The sequence below is a fragment of the Lipophrys pholis genome (assembly GCF_963383615.2).
Source record: "Lipophrys pholis genome assembly, chromosome: 7".
Lineage (NCBI taxonomy): Eukaryota > Metazoa > Chordata > Actinopteri > Blenniiformes > Blenniidae > Lipophrys > Lipophrys pholis.
The window spans coordinates 13,066,624-13,085,572 of NC_137638.1; the positions used below are offsets into that span (position 1 = coordinate 13,066,624).

General features: G+C 41.0%; 1 protein-coding gene across 2 annotated transcripts in view; it reads right to left on the minus strand.

The window, feature by feature from the left end:
• The window catches only part of fancc (FA complementation group C), a 34,872-nt gene that overhangs the window by 9,857 nt on the left and 6,066 nt on the right, over window positions 1-18,949 (minus strand). For both annotated transcript variants that reach the window (XM_080466978.1, XM_080466977.1), the window contains exons 3-10: window positions 13,709-13,796; window positions 13,486-13,580; window positions 8,633-8,740; window positions 8,457-8,521; window positions 7,755-7,919; window positions 7,201-7,354; window positions 2,763-2,818; window positions 2,483-2,582 (exon numbers count right to left, since the gene is read on the minus strand). In XM_080466978.1, coding sequence (XP_080323104.1) covers window positions 2,483-2,582; window positions 2,763-2,818; window positions 7,201-7,354; window positions 7,755-7,919; window positions 8,457-8,521; window positions 8,633-8,740; window positions 13,486-13,580; window positions 13,709-13,796 — 831 coding nt within the window. The remainder of the gene's footprint in view (window positions 1-2,482; window positions 2,583-2,762; window positions 2,819-7,200; window positions 7,355-7,754; window positions 7,920-8,456; window positions 8,522-8,632; window positions 8,741-13,485; window positions 13,581-13,708; window positions 13,797-18,949) is intronic.

Genomic DNA, 18,949 nt, shown 5'->3' on the forward strand with positions numbered 1-18,949 from the left:
TGGTACTGCCATCTACTGGTTGTTAGAGGGAGGAAAGAAGAAAATACTCTCAAACATGTACAGCATGAAATAAATCGTCCTGACATAGATTGTATGTTTTCTAGTTATTCGAATGTCGTCACTGGAACGATTCCTTTCAACAATTAAAAAGGATGATCCTCAAACTATATTAAATAAGGTCCGCTGGACTTGGCCATATATCTTGGCATTCATTGCATGCAAGCTGAAGATTTGTCTTAATGTCTACAGTACACAGGTGTGAAACATTGGTATGTGTGGTTCGACCAGTGGCTTCCTATCTAGAGATTAAGTCATACAGACTCATCAAAGTGTTTTTCCCATCAATGGGAGGCAATAGTTTATTCATTCATGTGCATCTTAACCTGTGCAAATTGTTTTGCAACCAATTAAAGATAAAACAACTGGACATTTCTTTAAAAAGTTTCTGGAATACAAAGCAGTGAATGAGTCCCTGTTTGTGGCTCAAAATGTCCTAAATAACGATATTAAGTTAAGCTCTGTTTGGTTGAATCGGTCTTAATGCAGTGAGATACTGGAGCTGAAAACATCCGACCTGACATGAAATACAGTGGGGCAAAAAAGTATTTAGTCAGCCACCGATTGTGCAAGTTCTCCCACTTAAAATGATGACAGAGGTCTGTAATTTTCATCATAGGTACACTTCAACTGTGAGAGACAGAATGTGAAAAAAAAATCCAGGAATTCACATTGTAGGATTTTTAAGGAATTTATTTGTAAATTATGGTGGAAAATAAGTATTTGGTCACTTCAAACAAGAAAGATCTCTGGCTCTCACAGACCTGTAACTTCTTCTTTAAGAAGCTCTTCTGTCCTCCACTCGTTACCTGTATTAATGGTACCTGTTTGAACTGGTTATCTGTATAAAAGACACCTGTCCACAACCTCAAACAGTCAGACTCCAAACTCCACTATGGCCACGACCAAAGAGCTGTCGAAGGACACCAGGAAAAGAATTGTAGACCTGCACCAGACTGGGAAGAGTGAATCTACAATAGGCAAGCAGCTTGGTGTGAAAAAATCAACTGTGGGAGCAATTATCAGAAAATGGAAGACATACAAGACCACTGATAATCTCCCTCGATCTGGGGCTCCACGCAAGATCTCATCCCGTGGGGTGAAAATGATCATGAGAACGGTGAGCAAAAATCCCAGAACCACACGGGGGGACCTGGTGAATGACCTGCAGAGAGCTGGGACCAAAGTAACAAAGGTTACCATCAGTAACACACTACGCCGACAGGGAATCAAATCCTGCAGTGCCAGACGTGTCCCCCTGCTTAAGCCAGTGCATGTCCAGGCCCGTCTGAAGTTTGCCAGAGAGCACATGGATGATACAGCAGAGGATTGGGAGAATGTCATGTGGTCAGATGAAACCAAAATAGAACTTTTTGGTATAAACACAACTCGTCGTGTTTGGAGGAAGAAGAATACTGAGTTGCATCCCAAGAACACCATACCTACTGTGAAGCATGGGGGTGGAAACATCATGCTTTGGGGCTGTTTTTCTGCTAAGGGGACAGGACGACTGATCCGTGTTAAGGAAAGAATGAATGGGGCCATGTATCGTGAGATTTTGAGCCAAAACCTCCTTCCATCAGTGAGAGCTTTGAAGATGAAACGTGGCTGGGTCTTCCAGCATGACAATGATCCCAAATACACCGCCCGGGCAACGAAGGAGTGGCTCCGTAAGAAGCATTTGAAAGTCCTGGAGTGGCCTAGCCAGTCTCCAGACCTCAACCCCATAGAAAATTTGTGGAGGGAGTTGAAAGTCTGTGTTGCTCGGCGACAGCCCCAAAACATCACTGCTCTCGAGAAGATCTGCCTGGAGGAATGGGCCAAAATACCAGCTACTGTGTGTGCAAACCTGGTAAAGACCTATAGGAATTGTTTGACCTCTGTTATTGCCAACAAAGGTTATATTCCAAAGTATTGAGTTGAATTTTTGTTATTGACCAAATACTTATTTTCCACCATAATTTACAAATAAATTCCTTAAAAATCCTACAATGTGAATTCCTGGATTTTTTTTTCACATTCTGTCTCTCACAGTTGAAGTGTACCTATGATGAAAATTACAGACCTCTGTCATCATTTTAAGTGGGAGAACTTGCACAATCGGTGGCTGACTAAATACTTTTTTGCCCCACTGTATATCAATTTGATGATCGCGGAGAATTGCTGTTGTTCTTTTTTACATGATAGACCGCTCAATGTCGTGGGAATGAAAACTAATCGAAAGAAACATGACTATCAGAAAAAATTCAAGTGTTGTGTAAGTTATTTCGAGTCGTGACAAATGAAGTCAAACATTTAAAAAAAAAAATGTAATTGTTAGTTGTAATCACTATGACATCTGGCTGGGAAAAAAAAGAACAAAATATCTGAACTTATGATATATTTTAATGGACTGTACTTTTTTTTTTTACAAAAAGTCTACTACCTGAGGCAGCAGGAGCGCCAGTTCCCTCAGAAAACTCCTGGTGAAGCTTTGTACGAGTGACTTCAGACACTCATTTTTCTCAGCTTGTTTCAAGGTCGACCTGCCAGAAATATACACGGAGAAACAAACTCAGACACACAACAGTTGAATTTCAAATCGCAAGAAATCTATAGTATTTGTAAAGAAAGATACGGGAAGACACGTTTCAGTGCGTTTAACATGTATTACATTGGCAAAAAAAACAACAACAAAGTGACAGAAAACTGAACCTGACATTCACCTGAAGATGTCGCTTACCACCAAGAACATGGAGCAATGCATTGCACAGGCTTTAGGCTGAAACACATAAACAAAGTAGTGTTAATGTAACTGGTTACATGATAGTGGGATCTCGCACTAACAAGCCACAAATGATAGAAAATATTGTTTTGACTCTTTGTTTCTAAATCGCTTCTGTGTTTTCCAGCCGGCGTGCAGGAGGGTCACATTGAGACTCTCAAAGGATTTTGGGTTAGTATTAATTCTTGGACTGATAAGAAAACTAGAGTTGTAATAGCATGCTACTCCTCCTCCTTCATCAGTTTCTTCAGGAATGCAATTATTAATGAGAAGTCGGGGGTTGTTGCTTCAAATAAGCCGAGATATTCTTCCCCCTGTTAACCAGGTTTCAGTGATAGTAAATAAATCAAAATTATGATCGGTTATCAAATCACTAAGCAGTATACGTTTGAATTAAAGATACCGGAGATTTAATTTACTGATCCACATTTGATTATTGAGGATTTTTGTTCTGCTACAAAGGAAGTTTTGATTTTAATTAAGTTTCAAAGATTAAATCCTCTCCTGTGCAGTCCATTCAGTCTTAAAAAATAAAACGGTCGGGGAACAGACAGTCTCTACAGTATAAATAAATGTTTGGTTGTTGGAGAGTGACAGATGTAAGGAAGCAGCAGAGAAGCATGCAAGACTGTGAGTCTGTTTTTGATTCCTGGTCTTGACTCTGGGTAGTCAAGAATTTGAGGGTGTAAAGAAATCCGTCATATTGTGGATTATGATGGATGTTATTCCTCTTCACAAGACCAGGTTTTCTCCCAAAAATCTTTACAGTTGTTAATGTAGCCCACAATCTTTGGGACAAGCAGTGGTTGAATGAGGACATTTGGGTAAAGATGTCATTGGTCAAATCGGGTATAGGGCCAGAAGAAATGATGGCATCTTGATAAAGTTTTTGCAAATTCACACATTGATGCAACAGTGTGATCAATGATTGATATGATCGGGTGTAATTACCACCAGCATGGATTATGATGAAGAATCCAGCAATCCTCAAAATCTCCAAGCCTGGACCAGAACAAGGGATATTTTTGATGTGAGGAGACTGAACCGAACACTGAACACCGTGTAACACACCGCAGAGATTTGAAAATGACCACTGGGTGTCACTGTTGCACCGCCCAGAAATCCTCCTGCTCCGCCGTTTTCGCTCTCAACATTTAACACTCAGTTTGCCACTCTGTCAGGCCTGCCCTCATATGCTCACACTTACTTTCCCCATCTCCTCCTAATGCAAATGCATCATGTGTTTTAGATTGAACACATTCTAAAACGCCCCAGCACAAACATTTAACAGCTGCGCTGCTCATATCTCACAGCCCCTAATTACCCTCCTTCTCCACACACAACATATACACGGACGTGCATCTATAGGCGAAGCACCTTACAGGATCTCCTCATGCAGAGTAGAACAGCAATGTAAAGCTGAAGAGAAGCAGATATGATTAAAAGTTTCTGTTGATTTCATTTAGTATTCCAGCCAAACGCAGCCTCTCAAAAGATGTGTGGAATATGTGACCAGATTATGAGAATCGCAGGACAACGAGCCCCACCAAGTGTTTCTCCAGTGACATTACAATGTTGGAGCACAAAAAGCAAGTGCATTCATCCTCAGATTTGAGTGGAATGCTTCATTTTACCCTCGTGGTTGAACTGAACGTATTTATCAAAGGAAACAGCGTTCACTTGAAAGTGTTGGCGTGGCCATCAGAAATATGTTGGCATCGGTTCTATGTATAACTGTGTACATCTGCATACATGGGTTGCATGCCAGTTTGCATGTGAACTGTCATGGTCCCCCCCCCCCCCCTAGTGAAAACAGATGGGTTTCTCTCCACGTCCTCCTTCGTACCTTACCACTAACACTTCAAGGAGGGTCAATTACAGCACGCAACAAACATCCTGTTTTTGGCCGTCAGGGCCAGGAAGTGAGTGTTTATTGTTATTGGGCCCGCGTCTCTCATTGCGCTGGATCACGGGGGGGGGGGGGGGGTTTGGGCAAAATTCAAAATGAGGAATGTGAACTTAATTTCATGTTTCCCATTTTTGATTGTAGTTTTAAACAAGTGAGTGAAAGGGAAGCGAGACAAGAGACGAGGCAGTACCCGCTCACAGGCCTCACGCTAAGTGCTCTCACACACGGACACACACGTGCATCCCGGCAGACTCCACTACGAGCGGACACTTCTGTGGAACTCATGTATGACACGCAAACAACCTCAAGGCCGAATGGGACTTAAACATATACCTCCCGACTCTACAACACATGCAATACCATAAACATGGCAAACAATAGCATGTGTGTCCGGGGGTTTGGATACGAGCACTGCGTGTAGGACAGTGAGGTGATCAAATCCAGAGTCAAACAGAGGAACGAAATGTAAAGAAATATAGGCGTGTGTTACAGGTTAACATGGTTTGTCAACTTCAAGCGAAAAGAAGTGAGCGTGACCTCTGCTGGCAAATGACAAAAAAGCAAGCCTTTACTTTTGTCTTTACACAGGGCTTCTCAAACTTTCCATTTAACCGTAAACCACTGACAAAACAGAAAAATAAACAGCCAGTGATTGCCCGCCGTCTCTCTGGCAGAGTTACTTCATTTGTTTACCGGAGCTTCTCTTTCCGACACAGCAGTTAGTGCAAGGTCAGTAAGACGGATTAAAACACAGTCACTACATTTTGACACACACAGTATTAGTCATTTGTATAGTTATACACCATTGTATTCCAGTTTTTGAGAGCAGTTCGTAACCCAAGCGTGTGTCTTGCTCTTATGTACAACAGCTCAAGTGGACCATCACTCCTGACAAACCTTACCTTCAAGAATGGCAGGTACATTTAATTTTCCAACTTGAATTTCGGTTCCATTTAGAGCAACTAAATCAGTAATCAGTAACTCAGAGTAAACAGGGTGCCGTTCATTGCAAGCACACAAGTTCATTTTTTCCCCTCCGGGAACAGACGCTCGGTACAAACAATATGTACACAACTCATCCGGTTCAGAGACAGCTCTCCATTCCAGGAGACGTTTCTGGATCTGATTTCATAATCTTGTCACAGCTGTTGTGAACGGTCTAGCTCAACATTCAAACACTATATTCTTATCCGTAAGTTCTCACAGCAGTTTTGTCAAACAAGCTTCAACTTCTGGATGTCAAGTAATCAGTGTGGGCCAGGTTTGATTACCGGCAGCTAACTGTAGGTGATCAGTGACTGCAATGTAGTAACGAGAGCATCATCTGTAAGAACCACACAGAATGATCCCAAGTAATATGATGCGGGAAGTTGCCAAAGACTCGAGTGTCAGAAAGTTCAGTACTTACTCAGCCCTCAGTGTCACAGGCCAAATGATGTGAGCTGAGGCTCAAATCTTGCCAAATTATGTGAGATGCATGCCGAGCGAAGCCAAATGGAGTGATTAGGCCACACACACAACAGTAACGTCGCACCGAGAAGGTGGAAAGCATCCAAGAAATATGCATATGAAAATAGCACAACTCCATAGCTTGCAATAAAATGAGCCCTGTATTTTACCAGTTTAGATATCACAGTCTACAAAACAGTTCAAAGTACAGCAAAACACATCTGGAGCACGCAGTGATTTTTGATGCAAGACTGTTAACTCAGGGCAGATGAGTCAAATGTCGTGCATAACTTAGCCATTTACAAGCGGCAGTATATCACCAATTCATCAACAGTCTCGCATGCTGCCAATTAATGTAACCGTTAAACAGCAGAAAAAGCCAAAGCGCAACAAAACTACATTCTGCTCAGTTAACTTTGACTCAGTCAGGACCAAATAAAGACATGAAAAGTCACGGTACTCAACTGTCACAAAAAGAGAAAAAAAAAAGAAGATCTAAATACACTTTAACCTTTTGGTTTGGCTCACATGTAGATCCATCTGACGATGATTCAGATTTATGTGTTGTTCATGAGGTGAATATGAGATTTAAACCATAAAGTCCTGTGAACTGTTGGCTTATAAGAAAACCACAATTGTGAAACCAATCAGTTTGTATTAATCCATCAGTTTATTCACTTGTAAACTGAGAGCAAATACTCAGGAACATTTTTTTTTTACTTAAAGAAACAAAGAAATGTGAAAATAATCCAGTCCTTTCTCTTCCGATGTGAGGATTTTTCCTTTTCAATCCCATTTTGGATTATTGGGCAAAATATAGATATACTTTAATCCCAATCGAATGCAGAAACTCTACATTGTTCAGCATATTTAAGGAATTATACGAGAACTAAAACAAACCGTTCATTGTATTCATACATCAAGATATAAAGTATGACAATATATTGTATGACCAGTGTTGTTCTCTATAATACATACGACAGATGTTTAGGTTGTGTTTAATAAAATGGAAACTACCCACCAGCAGTGAAAGTGCTACTTGCTGCTCAAGCATCTGAGGTGTCCAGTCTGTTATGAGAACAGACTCCATCAGACCAAGCACGGCCTCTTCCAGGCTGGACAGGCTGCGAAACCACAGAGAGACAAGGTCCTGGCCCTCCAGCGACAAACTGCGACTGAAACAACACATCTGATTAATATGCACACTTCAGGTCTTCAAACATTTTATATCCTGCAGAAGTATCAGAATTGCATATACAGGTACATCTCAAACAAAATTTGAATATCATGAAAATGTTCAATATTTTTTGTCACTCGTTTCAGAAAGTCAAACCCATATATGATATAGGCTCATGACACATAGAGTGAAATATTTCAAGTCCTTATTTCTTGAACTGTTGATTGTATATTATGGTATACTATTCCACTTTGCTAGTTTTGTGCTGAAGCTTATCTTGTTGTTTTTTTACACCAACAGCAAATTCCGTGCTAAAAGTGTGAACTATCTTCTTCAAGATTTGAACACAGTTTCAGTTTTCAAGGGGCTCAGTAGTGAATCCCCTGGCGTTCACTTACCTTGAATAGGCAGAGCCCAGGGCTTGCAGGAAGTCTGCACTCAGGGTTTCTTTGACACAAGTCATTGGCCGCTGTAGCAATGCACTAATGAGAGGAGCCGTCTCGGGATAAGTGACCAGGGGGACACAAGCATCGGATGTCGCCAGAACAATGTCACATGAACAGCTGCAGGAAGACATACATTCTATAATGAAGACGTGCAAAACCTATATTAGCATTGAAAAGTTGGGAACCAAACCCTCCTTGGAGTTTTAGTGCATTTGATTCTTTTTACATAAACGACTATCTTTTTCAAATATCATACTTGTGATTTGGATACTGCCAACAGCATCCAGCAGTACCCATCGTTCTAAAAGCCAATTTCATGGTGGAGAAGATTGAGGTTTGAGGTCAGCGTGCACTAAGAGCTGCAATCATTAATAATCCATTTTGACAACTGATCACATACATTCCCTGGTTCCAACGTTTGAGTTTTCTTTTTTTCTTCTATGTAATTGTTAAATATTTCAGGTCTGTGTTGGTTTGGACAAAAGAAAAACACGCAAGATGTTTTCTGGGAAACGATTATACTTTTGGAGCCTCTATTTCTGACTTATTTTTAAAAATACAAAAAGCTTAACCAACAAAATAATAATCAGATGAATTCTTCGGGAGGGGAACATGGTCATCGCAGTTGTACTTTTGTGTGATATTTCTGCTTACCTTCGATTTACGCTGCTCAAAGAACTGCAGCTCCTTCCAATATTTTCTTGCAGCTGTGCAACCATCTGAAATACAGGAGAGAGCACTTTTTTTTTTTCCCAGAGGATGCTGACACAGTCAGACTCCATATAAACACCTCTAGGAATTAGAAGAATAGAAAAAAAAAGAGAAAATACCTTTTTCAAGACTTTGTGATGGTACTCTTTAGGTGGTACACTCACATGCTTCATAAAAACATCAGTTGCAATATTGTCTTCTTCTGTAGTGAGCTGACACAACACTCTCTGTAGGGGGCCAGGAAACACCATATGAGGCAGCATGAGTGTTATGGGTATTAGCACTTCATATGTATGGCAGTGGACAAGACTTCAATGTAGTATTCCCCAAATCCCACGATCCATAAGGGCTAATGAGTTACTGGAATACAGGACTCTGTTGGCATCACATCATTTGAACCACATGAGTGGCAAAAAGGTATTTGCCTAAGTGAGAATATATGGGCGGCATATGAGCAACTTCAGAAATGAACATTCTTTGTTACAGAGAGGCTTGATGTTTTACAAGATTTCTTTTTTTTTTTTTTTTTTTTTTAAAGGGGGCCTCATCATACACTGATAAACTAGACTAATAAACTGAGCTGATTCTCATCTGTGAAAAACACGGCCTGTAATGAAGCAACAAAAAGAGAGCGCACACGACTTATACTGTAATGTACATGTTACTGAAAAGAAAAAAAAGCCTCAAGAACATGACTTTTTTTGGTCAATGAAGCAAAAATGTTCTGGCAAAAGAAATGAGAAAGACTGATTTCTTTTCATTTTAATGTTAGCATCATTCATACAATGCCATACAGTCTTCCCTGGTCATATGATTAATGTGCTGAACTTTAGACAACCGCGATGCAGCAAAAACACACAAAAAATGTCCACACTACTAAGAGAGGCTTAAAAAGTACAAATCCCTCTTAAACTATAGATAAAAGGGAGATCAATGAGAGAAGAGAGTTGGAAAAACGGAGAGAACAAGAAAAAATACTGTGAGGGAACGAGAGAAAATGAAACTCAAAGCAGAGAGCTGGGCAGTGTGCAGAGCTGTTGGTGGAGCAGTGCGGTTTCCTTGGCCGGGCCCTACAGCACACTAAAATGCTTACCCTCCACATAGTCTCACAGAACAACCCCAATCACTACCATCTGAGAGCCCTCAAACCCTGCACACTGAGTGCATACAAAACCAATCACACTTATCCCACCCTTGGTAAGAGGGCACGACGGAGCTGGGGGATGAGAGGGGAGGAAAGCTGGTTATGAGGAAAATCAGAGCGAGACTGGAACGCACTGCCATGGCTGCATCTGCAGCGAGGGGAAACGGGTGTGGTCATGAAGAAGGAATGGGATGAAGGGCAAATAGATGGATGGCAAATCATTTGGGTTGAAAGTCATCTTTCTCTCACAGAAAGCTGCATCAGGACGGAGCTCCCATAAAACAATCAGCTTATATATCTAAAATCGAAAAGGGGATGCAGAAAAATGCAACCGGCAGGACTTTAGTTCTTTGAGAGGGGTGTCTGTTACCAATTACTCAGCCATGATTGAATCCTCCCAAAACCAATGCGAGACTGAAATACAGTCTCAGACGGTCAAAATAGCAAAGGTAAGAAAGAGAAGAAGAAGAAGTGAGGGATACGAGTGCAGAAAGGGAAAGCTAAGACAACAATCAGGTGTGAAGAAATTCTAATAGTTCTGACCTGATGCACTGATAGTGTATGATGGAATTAAGTAAAGAGAAACAAAGGTTATCCTTGAAATTAAAGGCTTATATAAATATTATGTTAATACAGTATGATGCGTGTTGTGTGCTTTGCAGTCAATCACAAAAAGGCTCACCTGTACTTTTTATAAGTGAACTCAATGAAGTAAAAATAAGTTTTATTGCTATTTTGTCTGGCTGAGCATTAGCCTTTGCGGAGGGGCAGCAATGTCTAATCACAGTCACAAAAAATGATTATATTTGACTGAAAAAATCAGATGGTGTATCATCAAAGGGGCTTCATAGTAATTGGTACCTATTGAATTTTTAGTATACAATTTGATGTAAAATGTTTCTTCAATATTATAAATCTTCTTGGACTCTCCTGTAATTCGTAGTGCTCCAAAACACAGCTGGTAACTCTGAAGTACATAGAAACTGTGTGTGTGTGAGTGAGTGAGTGAGTGAGTGAGTGAGTGAGTGAGTGAGTGAGTGAGTGAGTGAGAGAGTGAGAGAGAGAGAGAGAGAGAGAGAGAGAGCGAGAGAGAGAGAGAGACACAGACAGACAGACAGACAGACAGAGAAGACATTACACAGTATGATAATTGAATGATTTTGAAAAGTCAAATTATTACTCCAGATACAAAAAAAGAGCTGATAACAAGATGATTGCATACAGATGGGCCGTGTCACCTGAGAGGAACAAGAACAAAGCATCATCACCACTGAGTCACTCTAATCTTCGGATGAAAAAACTGATAATAGCGTCCATTATGAGGAAAGAGTCTGAAAAGGCTTTAAAACTATAAAGCAGCCACAGTGGCTCCAGGGCCTACCTGTGGTTCGCCCTGTTTCATTTGCTAGAGATACACATCAAAGATTAAACTATCAAACAGTTCATCTTCTGGGCCTCTAATATTACACTGTCATGCTTTACTTATCCGTCATCTCCTCAAACATCATGCTATATTGCAGCTGCACTGTGTGGTCCCCTTCTGCTTCTACAGGATGTCAAGAAACAGACCAATTGAGTTAATGACAATCTGATATGCCCTGAAGCTATGTGGCTGTACCCAGAATATATCAAAGTCGGGCTGAACACTCAGATGTGGAGGTTAGAGGAAGGGTGAAGACATTTCAAAATGACAAGACACTTTATGCAATATTATAACTTAATGAGAAAAATATATGGGGTGACAACCAACATATGAACTGGCAGAGAGCGAAAATATTTGAGCGAAAACTCATAAACATCCAAGAGTTAAAGAAAAAAAGCGGGGGGGCACTTCGTGTCAGACCTTTGGTGTATTATGAAGGCAGAGAGAAAACAATGTTGGTAGTAAGTTCAGACAGAACTAACACAAAACAGGCTGTATTCTGCATTCCGGGACATGCGGCCCAACACAAAGCAGACACACAGAGATGGAGACAGACCATCTCTGGCCTAAAACCATGTATCTGCCCTGCTCTCCGAAACAGGCCCGAGCTGTGGTTGAAACGTTTTGTTGAGCTTCCCATCATTTCTGTGGTGAGAGGAAGCTTCCATAGAGGACAACATGAGGACACCGAGGAGAGGCTGCCGAGGTGGTTGTGAGTCTATTGTGCTTGGTCTCTGTAGACGCTTCGAACAATAACTGCAGAACAAAATACATCAGTGGAGTTTTACCTGAAATGACCTCAGTGAACCCGCCTCTGGCCATCAAAGCTGCTTTCCTCAAACAACAATTAGCTGCTACGACCCAACACTAAAAACAACCCTGATTTACTCACGTAACAAAGAATAGAACGAATTCCAAAGCACAAAGACAGTAACATATTCTACCTGTTTTCAATCATATCATATTGTTATTGCAACACTTGCACTGAACAAATAGTAAAAGTAGTTTCCTCATATAGCTTTTTTTTCTCTAATCATTCCAATGGGAAAAAAAACCCCAACATATTCATATTCATAATATTCTTCTGAATATTGTTCTTAGAAGGTACAAAAAATAATTTCCATGGATTTGGTTTAAATATACATAAAGCTAATCGATTTTAGTAAAAACTATTTATTTCTGTTTGACATGTTGATGTACTTACTATAATACATCCTATACTTGAAACATATGCCCACAGAAAAATAATGCCGACACAGATGCAAACAATACCACATGCACTCCGCTTCTCCTCCTTTGGGTCAAAGACCATCTGGTAAAATCAAGGTTTACTTTCAAGGCACTGTTTTAATTAGCAAGATGTTTTATTAGATGAGAATTAATCAAAAGAATACAGAAACACAGTTAATCTGGCAAAAATGTGAAGGTTCCACATTGTTTATCATAAGCCATCTGTGTGAACTCTCTCAAAGTTGAAAGTTGCCGAATCTTTTCTTCCCTCTTTTGTCTTTCCCTCTTTTGTGTGTGTGCGCCCGGAGAACACCCACAGCAAGTATAGGCTCGGCTAAATGTTACAGTGAGATTGATCCTTCTCCGGTGAGAAGAGACACTAAAACAATCAATCTGTTATCAAAATATGTTTTGCGGTTTGGGGGAAAAAGTCTGTTAATCTAACAGAGACTCAATCTTCCTCTGTTCATCATCCATGCCAAATCAAAGAGGAAGAGACAGTAACTGGAGAGCAAAGTCCTATTAAAAGGATAACGGACAAAGAATCTCTTGAGCAGCCCAAAGGCTGTCTATTGACAGACTCCTTTAAAAGTATTAGTGAAAGAACGATCTGTAATTGCCGACTTAACTGTATGTCAAGTCTCTCCAGAACTAATCAGGCCATGGGAAGTAACTAGGTCAGCCCTGGGGATGACGACAGAAACAACATCATATAAATGATTATAAGAAAATATTCAGTTACACACAACTAAAATAACATCAATAAATGTTCTTGAGGCTCTCTGAGTTTCTGTCTGTACTATTTCCAGTTTCCTCCATTTATGACTGACATGAAATAATGAACTAACAATGAAGTCCTAGCAAACACAGGCCATCAAGAGTCTCTGTATTGGGTGGCCAGCAAATTCTGCATATATATGCCAAGATAGTAAAAGGCATAAAGCTCATTTTTACCAGTGATCAGCACATAATGAATACATCACCAGTACCAGAAGCTTGCATTCAGCCAGGGCTTATTGAGATTCGTCTATTGAATGGCCGTCCATATAATTACTATTTCAACTGAAAAGAACAAACTTTGATGTGTTTCAGATTTTTAGGGTTTGGTGAGTATCATTAAACACTAGATTGTATGAGTGGATGTGTGAACACTGATCGTAATGGCCTCTTCATACCCGTATCCATTGGTTGGCTTTTCTTTCCACAGCATCACTTGGATGCTCTGAGTGCAGCCCCCAAAGACATTGAAGCAGGAGTCCTCTACTCGAATCTGCAGAAAATACAACCGTGCAGATCACTTGACACACCATGTCAGGATAATAATCACCATTACAGCTTTGCTGAACATTTTAAAAACCCTTCTGATGGGAGTAAATTTGGTGAAGAGGCCGCACTCACCATCAGCAGAGACAATCGGGTTCCAGCACAGGTGACCCAGAAACTGCCCTAAGAGAGGCAGCCTCTTCATGGTTTCTGCTGTGGAGCTCTGAGAGACAGAGGAAACAGCATGTCAATACAATTCAACACTTTTTAAAATTCTGAATACTCTTAATGCCTTTAGGAAAGCACATACACCCATATAATCAGATGAAAGCATGACCAAGGTAGAGACAGTCTATAGTTTATCCTTTCAACTTAACAACCATGTTTAACACTAAACATTAGAAGATGTAAACAAACCCAATTGCACTTAATGATCAATGGGATGAAGCCAAATAACACAGATCCACAGGTGTACAGTACATTGTTCACACATCACATTTGTTTCCTGTGTTTTGGTCGTGTCAGAACTCCTTCCATAGTGTAAATAGTGAGAGATACAGAAAACAGAACACACTGCAGTGAGACTCTGTAACACTTTAAGTATGTGTGTGTCTGTACTTGTTTATCCTGCTCCGAATAACAGACCATCCTATTTTTTTTTTTTCACCTCGCAGCCAATTCAAACCACCCAAGTCGGTTTAAGCTACGGCTGACGCTTGGAGTCATAATGAGTTTATATACATTTTAGTTTCAATAATGGTTCATTTCCACATGGTGAAAAGTCACAAAAAAGTCTACGAGAAAAATAAGATCAGTTTGTGTCGGGACTTTTTTTTATTCAGGATACTTGCAGATCGACACAACCGAACCTCAAAAATATAAAGATTTTGTTTTGACTAAACCAAAAGCGGAATTGACTCTCTGGCTTTGTTTCTATGTGAGTCAGTGCAAGGCAGAACATGCCAGCCCTCCAGTCAAGCAGTGGACTGAACCAGATGCCTTCAGTCCTGGAGAAAAGCTTTGCAATAAACAGATGAAACCTTGTTTTTCATCCATCTTATTACTTTTCTGGGCAAAATACACACACTACATTATTATATTCTTTTTTTTTTTTTTTTACAATATCATGACTGGATTGGGATGCAGGAAACAGATCAAAGACCTGGCACATTACTTGAATTTACAAGCACGTCTGCACGTGCGCATGAATCACGTTTACGTGCATTCAGAGTAATTTGCCTTCACTATACATTTCATCCCTGAGCTGATTAAAACCTACACTCATGCTTTAATGCTGGAATATCCCAGTCAAAATACCAGCTGAAACGAAACCTATGGGCTATTGTTTTACCTAAGACAAATCAAATAACCTGACAGTTACAAAGACTCTTGGATTATACAATCATTTCATTCATGAAGTAACTATCTAACAATGAAACTGGTTGACAGATCAGCAATGATATGCCTCCACCCAGATTGAAAACTGTGAATAAGACTACACATGTGGAGGAAAAACAGTGAAGCTGCAGTCGGTCTCTGGACAAACACATTAAGAGACAGGCTGACAGTCTCTTAAGGTCGGCAGGTAGGTGTTAAATAAAAGAGAGGAGCGGCAAATACTTCATAGTAAAGGCTATTTATTTTTCAGAGCCACTGGAGCTATTGTGTCCTCACTCGAAAATAAGTGTGTGGCAGAGAGGTGAGGAAGCACACCTGATTCACATCAGGTGCTTCATTACCTCTCTGCCCATAAAGGAGGAGCCGTCCAGAGACACAGATGCGACAGGCGGGAGTTAATGCAGAAGAGCCTGAAAGAGGCTGTGGGTCTGCGTGTGGGTTTGACGTTCGTTTTGATTTACTTTAATAAAATAATGGCAAACTGAAAATCTGACTCCGTGCCTCTGCAGGTGAACCCCACAGTGGCGTGCACAACTGCCACAAAGTGCTTTTGTATTTCGAGGGAAAAGTTTAGCACTTCTAAAATGATAGCGTGCATAATAGCTGCTGTGTAGACAGCAAGAACAAAGTGAAAAGACAAAATGGAGAAAAAGACATTGTTTCTGTTAATTCTTGTAGTCAAAAAGTTTTCTCTGCATCATAAATAAAGTACTTTAAAGAACAGAAATAAAGTCAGCATCAGATCTTGGTGAACAAAGAGTATCGGACAATCACTTGACTCATCAAATGAGATCACCATTAATGGGAAGCACAATGGTAACAAGCCAGAGTGTCTGTAAAGACAACACACCACCAGCAAGGCAGTGTGAAATACAGAGCACATACTTGGCATTCCCGTCAGTCCAACTGTAAAATGTTGTGTCACGATGACACAATACTGTCTGAGCTCAGAAATGCTCCCATGAGAATGAGATATCACAGCACAAGCTAATTATCCTCAACTACCACAGTGAAGTGAGCATTAAAGCCTTGTTGTCACTGTCCCTCATTATAAACGGATTTTGAGTGGCGATATCTTGTTTAGATTAAGGGCGGACGTGCCAGACGGAAGTGACAGATTAGATATTTGCAAAGGGGCCAAATGGGACAAGTTTATAGACGGTGTTGAAGAGAACAGTGAAGTAACACTTCTGTCTTCTGCTATTGGTGGTGTCAAGTGTAACCTCAACAATATAGACCAAAGTAACTATGGTGAGTGAGCGTAGAACATAAACTAGAATGTGCAGTCACATTCACAATAGTCTCTATTCATCTCATCTTTCTTTTGGTGCTGGAGGGATTTTCTGATTGTTAAATTGTATGAGAATACAGAAAGTGCACACTAAGGAGAATAATGTGATTTTTATAGGCATACCTATTATAGAATAGCATCACTTTCTGTGAGGACAAAGCTGTGAGATTACTTCTTATTATGATCAAGAGTGTGTCCTAGTAGATTTAATAGAGCTGATTCCACAAGCAAGTCAGCACCAAGCTTATATAAGTGGATGACACAACAGGAGGGTTCAAGTGGATTGACAAATATTGCTATCTCAAGTAGAGTATCTTGTAGAAATTCAATAGTTTTCCGGTGATGTGCACATTCAAATATTTCTTTCAGATCCATTCCTGTGATTTTAATTCTGCCAAAAAAAATCACATGTATTGTTTTCAGTCTATATTAAGACTGCGACATTAACTGTGCATACCAGTGAATCTCATAAACATGAACGTCTTTATTTTTAATATTAACATTCACCCATCATTTTTGTTTTTTTGCTCCAGTTCATCAGAGGGAAAACTCACAGACTTTCACACACATATATTCACATCGACAGGGACTTTAAAGTCACCAGCCCAAAACCTATACAGAGAGGTCAACAAGACCAACCCAGACTCGGATGGGACCGATGCCGGTGGTTATGCTAACAGCTGACTGATGAAGTTAGTTTTATTCTCCATCATATCGGTGGAAAATACATTAAAGCGCTGTGTGAACAGGACAGGGGCCCATCTTAATACCAGCTGTGTTACATATACCTTGTATTACTGTAAATAAGGCTCTCAATCACATAATATTGTCTGCCTTAGCTGCCGAACAGAACACGGGAGAGAGGGAATAAAAAGAAGGAAGAAGCAGTTGGGTCGGGACAGTTAGATGATGATGCATCGTTTAAATGAGGTGCCCATCCAACCTGCACACAGCCAGAGCTGCTGGAAGTTTCTCACTTCTTCTCCAGTCTTCAGACGGTGAACACAAGTTTTTAAGAGCTGCACGAGACAGACACTTTCAGAGAAAGTTTATTTGTTCAGTTGTTACTGAACACATTCAGACTCACGACATCTTTCCTGCTGAAGCTATGGATCCAGGCGCTGGGTTTGATTGGCCACTTGAAGATCTGTTGAAGGAACTGGAAGGAGCAGAAGGTCCTCCAGCTTCGAGAGCTGTGCCCGTCATTCTTCCTCCGCCCGACCACATTCAGCCGACAGGACAACATGGCGAGTGGATGAGCACCGGAGCAGCTCCCCCAGTGTTGCAGCTGTTGAGTCCCCCGATGGCAGCTCCAAACACCTCACAGCCAGATCACCACAGTGAGGCATGGACTTTCAGCCAGGGACCCCAGTATCAGTGGCCTGTGTATGACGGCACCACATCCGCAGGCATGATGAGCCTCCCTGCTACAAACCCAAGCTTCAGCCTCCCACAACACATCACCAAATACCAGCAGCCTGTTGGATCACTGAATGGAGGGACTCTGTACGTGGTTCCCACTGCTGCTCCTCAAGGTAAAGCCAAAAATTTTAAAAAGATCAAGAATGAGGACCAGCAGGGAAAAGACAAGCCATACATCAAAAAGCCACCAAACGCCTTCATGCTTTTTTTGAAAGAGCAGAGGTCAATCAAGACGGCTGGATGCAACAGGATTGGAAGTGCGGCCCTGAATAAAGTCTTGGGAGAACGATGGAAGTCACTGTCAAAAGAGCAGCAGGCCAAATATTTTCATGAGGCCAAAGGAGAAGCTGAGCTGCATGCTCAGAAATATCCAGAGTGGAATACCAGCCAGAATTATGGGACAAAAAGAAAGAAGATCAGAGCCCCCCACCGAAGATAAATATCTAATTTAACATCCCAAGGAGCTACTTGTGTGGCCAGCTGAGCTTCGTCCCTTCGTACTGCCACAACCACCGATGACATCTCTTCACCTCCCACGACCATAAATGGCGTCTCCTCAGCTTCTACGGCCGCCGATGGAGTCTCCTCACCCGTCATCAGGACATCCAGAATTATTTTTCCATTAATGGAGACAGTCTCATGTTGTGTTTTGTCTGCCATAGAAAGTGTTGAGAAACACTAATTGCTATGGCCATGCCTCTTGAAAAATAAAATCACATTTACAGTTTTATGATGGGCTCAAAGACATTTCTGACTCAAATGAACTGTTGTGCAAGAAACTGAAAATGGTTTTGAGTTAATACAGTAGATACTGTAAGTGCTTACTTGAGAAAGTAACTCCTGTGTTCCATTTAAGGGTCTCACTAATTCATTACAGGCACTTTTAAATAAGGGTTCATGCTCAAGACATGTTTCATCTTAAGATTGTCCAGTATCATTTAGGTGGTCCGTCCTTGTAAAAAGGGGTTTAGTAAAATAGTAAATGGAGTTCACTTGTATAGCGGTTTTCCACAGCTTGAGCAGCCCCCACACCACCCTGAGAAGAGTGCATGGACGAGGCCAATGAGAGGAAGTGTGCCAAGTACCAGGAGCTGGTGGATGAGTGCAGGCTGGAGAACCTGTTGTGGACCCCTGGAGGTGGGATGCCGTGGATGTGCAGGGCGGTCGCTCTGCAAAGTGCTTATGCTGCTGAGCCTCAACGGGGAGACAAAGGGAATCAAATCCGCTTCAGGAGCCGCAGAGAAAGCGACAAGTTTGGGGCTTAT